General features: G+C 35.1%; 1 protein-coding gene and 1 long non-coding RNA gene across 2 annotated transcripts; one reads left to right on the forward strand and one right to left on the reverse strand.

Moving 5' to 3' along the window:
• Positions 1–1,593: 1,593 nt before the first annotated feature.
• LOC138900463 (uncharacterized) lies at positions 1,594–3,205 on the forward strand. Its single transcript, XR_011411448.1, has 2 exons — positions 1,594–2,717; positions 2,900–3,205. It is a non-coding gene; the product is annotated as an uncharacterized lncRNA (long non-coding RNA).
• Positions 3,206–3,477: 272 nt separating this feature from the next.
• LOC104100805 (uncharacterized) lies at positions 3,478–5,352 on the reverse strand. Its single transcript, XM_009608133.4, has 2 exons — positions 5,050–5,352; positions 3,478–4,227 (listed from the first exon to the last, which is right to left on the reverse strand). The coding sequence occupies exons 1-2, from the start codon at positions 5,201–5,203 to the stop codon at positions 3,701–3,703; spliced, it is 681 nt and encodes a 226-aa protein (XP_009606428.1). The 5' UTR covers positions 5,204–5,352; the 3' UTR covers positions 3,478–3,700.
• Between the last annotated feature and the right edge of the window lie 1,567 nt (positions 5,353–6,919).

The following is a 6,919-nucleotide window of genomic DNA, read 5'->3' on the forward strand; positions in this document are numbered from 1 at the left end:
TGATTTCTCGAAGCGGATTGGGCTCTGGTCTGCTTTGTACCTGAGTTTGGCTCTGCAACTGAGCTATCGCTACTTGTTGGGCTTGTAACATCTCGAAGATCATCCATAAGCTGACTCCGATCTCCTCCACGTTATGGGTGTCTCGAGCTACGGATCGAGTACCGCCCTGAATGCTTTTTTCCGGTTCGGAACGTTGGTTAGACTCAAGAGCCACTTGTGAATTGATATCTAGCGGTACTTCGACTCGAGCTTAGGTGACATCGTTAATTCACCTTCTGGCCCTGGGTGTCAAGTTGTTGGTTTTATCTTGAAGGCCGGCTTCGTGGTCAATAGGTAAATCTATCAGTCGAGGGTTTGCCATTGTTGATTTGAAGTTGCAAACTGGTGTATATTGCAGATTTGTATCAAATAACCACTGTTACCCTTAGCCCCACGGTGGGCGCCAAACTGTTTACCCGAAAAATTGGATAGAGTTAAATTTGTGTATGGTTCTAAGGATATATGATATAATTTAATACAAATCGTATAGAGAAATAGAAATATGTGTATTCTTGACTATGAGAATGAGAATAGTGAGAAGAAGAACGAATAAGATAAAGGAAAAAAAATATAAGGGGATATCTTTCAATATGAGAAAAAACTTTTGTTACCCTCTCCGCTTGCTTACAATCCATGCCCCCCTTATAGTAGATGGATCCTATTTTATATACAATAAAAAATACGTAGTGAAAAGCCCATGATGTACTGTCTTTTCCTCGATTTCTGCCAAGATTCTCTCCTATAGTGCGGTTGCAACGGCCTTTGTCTGCGAGCTCGATACTGGCTCGAGCTCGGTATTGGATCGAGCCCTCGGCCTTGGTCCGAGCTCGATTCTGACTTGGGGTCTCGGTATTCGGGGTGAGTGTTGGTCGGTCTATGCATCTTCGATAATCTCAGCTTTGCTTCGTAGTTCGATTTGGATATGATCTCGATAATGATACCGAGCTTGTCATTGATCGGTCTTAGAGCTTGAAGCTCGATGCCCTTACTTCGGACCTTGACCAAACTTGTCATGCAAATATCCTTTGATCGAAACATTATCGTCTCGACCAATCTGTACGACTGAATCAAATCGATTTTGACCGAACACAGAAGTAATCGTAAAGGTTTCAATATTGAAAAAGAAAGCCTTCGCATATTCATAATTACGAGTAATCCAGATTCATTGATTGATCGTTTCCCAATCCCAAAGAAATAAAAGAAGCAACTGTTTGCTAACAATTACTCCTATTAGTTGCTAATCAATCAGGAGAATGTTCACGCGCCATTTTATTTGTTTGAACCAAACTTCTCCACTAAAAACTTTTTCTCCATTCGTTTAAATCTATGTGAACCCATTTAACTGGATACGAAATTTAAGAAAAGAAGACTTTTGAACTTGTGGTGTAAAATGAAACACATATATTTTGTGTGGTTATAAATCATTGCATAAAGGTAAATTGTTTCTAAATAAGAAAATAGGTCATTCTTTTTGGCACGGATTAAAAAAGAAATAAGTTCACATAAATTAAAAAAGAGGGAGTAAAAGATTGTGTCCCTCCTAATTCTTTTTTTGTTTTCCACAAAAATTATGATCTCATTCTTAATAATTTATGGGTTTTTGATGCAGACATACCACCATCTTAGTCAAAAGAGAATTCGAAACTTCTTTTGCTCTCTACTGAGAGCAGAAAAGATGAGGCAGTGGTGGGGCAGGTTAACCTTAAACCACTTTTTCTTTATCTTCATCAATTCATCTTCCTCCTCTCTCCGTTTTTTTTGGTTTTCTATTCTATTTTTAATAAATATTTGCTTTATTGATTTGATGTCTGAATTCTATCTTTTTCCTTCGAGTGCTACATGAATGGATTGTGGAGTGGCTAACTCCATAATTTATGGAGCCATTATTCCTCCACATCTCATCGGTCAAAAAGAAAAAAGAAGTCCTTTTCTTTTCTTTTTATTTTTAATTATATTAGTATAATATTTGGACCTTTTAATGTGTTTGAAAATAATGGATCCTTTCTTTTACAACTGTCATGGCCCCATGGTGATGACACCACGTTCTTCACTTCAATAAAGTTTTCAAAATTATTATAAAAAGAACAATTATTTATTTCCCTCTAACTGCCACATCCAATAAATCCAATTAAGTTGAATTCATTTTGGAGCTTTTGGTCACCAAAGCTCTTTCTTCTTCACTTGAATCTGCTCATAAACGAAAACCACCAGTTGGTACACTTGGCCAGGAATGTTTTATCACCAAGCAACTAAATATCATCCTTTGCAATAAACTAAAGTAAGACAAAATAGGAGGCTAAATATCATGATTCTTTCACAGGTTCTTCTAATTAGGAACAAAGTTTTGGTCCTCTCAATTTCAATGGAAGAACAAAGCCGCGAAAGTTGGCTGTCTAGGAAAAATGTTGGCCTTAAATTCAGATTATCCACAAGAAATTTAATATTGACCATTAGGATTAATGAATATGCGTAGTTTCTTATTTCTTGTGAAGGATCATGAGTTGAGATCCATAATAAGCGTCTTCGACTGACTAGTATTGCCCTATCAATTTCGGGCTAATTTCTATTGAAATCCATGATAAGGGTGTTCAGTAAGGGATATTACGTCATAGTTTAATTTCTTTTGAAGTTCACATCAAATGAAGCACAAGTTGCACCATAAGATGATTGAAATACAGGTACTTCAGAAAATCAATGCTGAATTGCTGATATATCCTAATATCTAAAATAAGATGTTCGCACATTATAGGCAAATGTTGTTTTAAAACTAGTACTTCATTATCCATTTATCATGTGAAGTATGTACTTTTTAGGATTTTACTTATCTACACTTACATTCACAAATTTCACATTATTGTAGCAACCAGCAGGGCGTGTATGTGGATGCAGGGGAATGACCCAATAATGTAAATATTTTTACATTGTTAGCTATAGAAGTTATAGAACTCTGCCTTTCATGGCAATGATTTAGCAGCTACATGGAATAGTTAATTATGTAAATATAACGAAGATTTTATAGACATAACAATAATATAATTTGTATCGAATTTGTAAAATGAACTTGGAGAAACATTTCAGATAATCACCTATATATGTGCGGCATTTAATATCCATCTTAAGGTCACTAGAAATTCCCCGTTAATTGCTTTTCATCCTATACCTGCAATACACAAAACAAGATAGATACTTAATTAGCAAAAGAAACAAAAGGAAGAAACGATATATACCATAGTACAATATACAAACAGAGAGAAAATGAACAGACAAAATATATTAAAGAGGTAAAAATGATTACACATGATGACTCGATCACTTCTAGGATTTGGCAATGGGAAAAATGTCTAGAAGATAAAAGAAAAAACGAAAAAGAGATTAAACGTCGAACGCATCAATCACATAAAGAGGTGAGGTAATTAATCCGCGGTACACAGTACTATATATCAAAAAATTGGGACTCATTTATATTTCTATTGAATTTGCTAAGAACGGATTGACACAAAAATATATATCAATCCTGTTAATGACAAACACTCTTCATACATCAAATATATTATATATTCTTCCATCCTCTGTTCTTCTTTTTATTTATTTATTTATAAAAGTATATATGTTCCGAGTAGTCCCATTTGCTCTCTCCCTTGTCCGTGGAAAATAGCTGCTATTATTGCCAGTGGTGGCCATGGTGAATCAAGTAAATATGGCCACTGTTATTCCCATGACCATGGTAAACATATTGAGGAATTTTTCCGGCAACTTTCTCGTGACACATGAGCGGTAATGATCTTGTTCTAGTATGACGGACGCACGAATATGATGTTTCTTTATATGATCTTGGACAATTTTTATATTTTGATGAGTTGAGGATAGTAGAAGTACTAGCAGATGTGGAACAAAATGACGACTCCGGTGACGTGGCATCATGATTGCTAATGGTGGTGTTGGTGGATGAGGTGGAAGAAATGGAAGGTGGAGGAGATACAAGTTTTAATTTTGTAGATTTGGGTGGTAATAAAAAAGCTCTGATCTTGAGAGATGACGATGGAGTTGCAGCATGATCATATTCTTCAATGAGATTGGCTAGATCTTCATCACATGTGATAGACACAAGAGCATCTAAATCTTCACTTGGCAGTTGACACCTTAAACTCACTGATGCTCCACACATCTCCCCTAGCTTCACCATTAGCTCTATAACAACAATCAAAAATATAAAATTAATTAAAAGAATAAGAAAAAAATAAAAAACTATCCTTTTTGTATTTGATTTCATATATGGTGTTGGTTTTTTTAAAAGATGAAGCAACAAAAAGATTTAAAGTATTGATTGAAAAAAAAATTCAATAATTTTATTAAGCATAACAAGGCTTTAAATAGCTAATTAAGGACAAAAAATTCACATAATTTAAAATTCAAAAAACCTAAAATATCTCAACTAACTTAAACAATCTAATACAACAACAACAACCCAGTATAATCTCACTACTGAGGTCTGAGAGGGTAGTGTGTACGCAGACCTTACCCCTACCCTGGGATAGAGAGGCTGTTTCCGATAGACCATTGGCTTCCTCCTTCCAAGAACTCTCCACCTTGTTCTTGGGGTGACTCGAACTCATAATCTCTTGGTTGGAAGTGGAGGGTGCTTATCACTAGAGCAACTCACTCTTGTCTTAAACAATCTAATAGAAAGTTTAAATTAAAATTCATCTTAAAACTAAGCAACTTATGCTAAAAAAGTTGCAAAATTTCAACATAGTCTAAAAACATAAACACTTTTTTAACACATGTAAAAGGTACTCTTAATAAGAACTTTTATTTTTAAAGAAGTTATGATATTTTTACACTAACATGTTAATAAGAATACAATGAAAGTTTAAAAAAATTTAGAATACAAAATATGTTACTTTAAAAAACAAAATTAGAAAAGCATCATATAAAATAAAACAGACAAGGTGAAATTTTTATAAACAACATAAATAGTTTTTCATTATAAGGAAGAGAAAAAGTAATTACCTGCAAAAGAAATGCAACGATGAACGGAGAGGACACGAGTTTCACCACCATAGTAACGGAGTTTGCCATCGGTGTGACGGGGGATAATCTTGCCACCATAACTACAAAGGAATTTAAGAGGAACGTTACGGGAGTTGATGGATGGACCAACCATTCTATTTTGCAACTGTAGTAATCGATTGGAGAGATGGGTCCTCTGGTTGTTTCTTTAGATAATTTGGAAGAGACTAGAGAGGTATGAAAAGGGGCTTTAAAGAAGCTTTTTTGTCGTTTGCTCCTCAAGCCTATGTAAGGTTCCGTTTAGCACTTATTTATAGAGTTGGCTTGGCCTGAGAGAATAATTGGACTCGGGTTGCATTGGGTCGGGTCGGGTGGGAAAACCATTTTGAACACGTCACCTAAGATTCCCATACAGGTGGGCCCCGCCTGACTTCTGATTTCTTTTTTCTTTTTCTATCTTTCCAACAAGTGTGTCCAGAACAGATGAATTGTCATCACAATTAATAGCATGAGCACCTAATTGGTTACTAGATTACGTACTTGTGTTCCATACTCTACAGTTAATATGTATGACACGCCCGTTATAGCATGATGTTTACTTCATTTTTAGATCTCCCAATTACAACTGTTATAGCAATTTACAAGTTATTATAGAACATCTTAACCTAATGATATATGATGGACTTTCAGTATGAAGAGGATAGGTCACGTACATTAATGGAATATGTTGGATATCCGGTCAATCAAGGTTAAAAGTAAGGGTGGTAAACGGGCGGGTCGGTTCAGATATGGGTCGGGTTGAAAACGAGTAATGCAAAAACGGTTAAATTATCTGACCCGACTCATATTCAATACGGATAAAAAACGGGTTAATCGATGTGACTTCTTGAATATAATCACTTTAGGAAAAATTTCTAGTCTCCCAAACTTAAGAAACCCTCATTTTTTAAAAAATATTAAAATTAAACTCATTAATTATCCATCATTGATTAGAAAACTTGAGGATATCTCGTCGCAAAGCTGATCTCTTTTACTCTACGACAAGTAGATCTCTTTTACTACGACTTCGATTGCCGTATCGGTAAAAATAACCCTCACTTAAGTGGATGAGTTTCTTTGATCTCCACAGACAATATACTTTCTGCGTCAGACAATATACCTTCTTCGTAAAGACGCAGAAAGTATATCTAACTCTGGCCTTTTATTACCCAATGAAATTAAGAATTTCTTTTCTTTACCCATAAATGGTGTATTTATAAATACATATTTATGATGTTAGATGGAGAATTAGCTAATAAGCTAATTAGCAACCCATAAGTTGAATGCGACTCAATAAAAATATTCCAACAGCATATACAATAGAAAGAAGAAGAGGGCGAGTTAGCATCCTGAACCTCAATCATGTAAAATAGAATTGTTTAGTCTAAAAAAAATGGATAACAATTGAATTTATATGCGGTTTGAAAGATATGTAGACTAATTCAATACACCTGATTAATAGCGTTAGATGAGCAAATTAAAGATAGAATAAACAGCCAAACCAGTAGTAGCGTTGAGTTCAAGCTCGGTTGTGGGCCTAACAATTAGCCTGCCTTCGGTTCGGAACCAAACACTTATGAAGAACTATGAACAAAATTAAGAACTTTGAATAACCTTTAGCACCAGAGAAAACAAATGTACATTCCCTTGATATACATGTTACAATGTCCCTATTGAATAATCAGCTTCCCCTTTATATAGTAGGGAAGTTTTACCATAAGTACAACTCTAAAAAAGGTAAAAATCTTCCTTTTCGCTAATCACTTATCTGCTGCCGATACGGGCCGAGATTCACGCCGTGATATCCGGTTGGATACGGATATCACAACTC

The sequence above is a fragment of the Nicotiana tomentosiformis genome, chromosome 10 (assembly GCF_000390325.3).
Source record: "Nicotiana tomentosiformis chromosome 10, ASM39032v3, whole genome shotgun sequence".
Taxonomy (NCBI): Eukaryota; Viridiplantae; Streptophyta; class Magnoliopsida; order Solanales; family Solanaceae; genus Nicotiana; species Nicotiana tomentosiformis.

Bases quoted from the DNA above. Each gene is read 5' to 3' on its own strand.
- LOC104100805 (XM_009608133.4), bottom strand. From the start codon at position 5,203: ATGGTTGGTCCATCCATCAACTCCCGTAACGTTCCTCTTAAATTCCTT. The intron at 4,228-5,049 runs GTAATTACTTTT...TTGTTGTTATAG, and splicing joins TCGTTGCATTTCTTTTGCAG to AGCTAATGGTGAAGCTAGGG.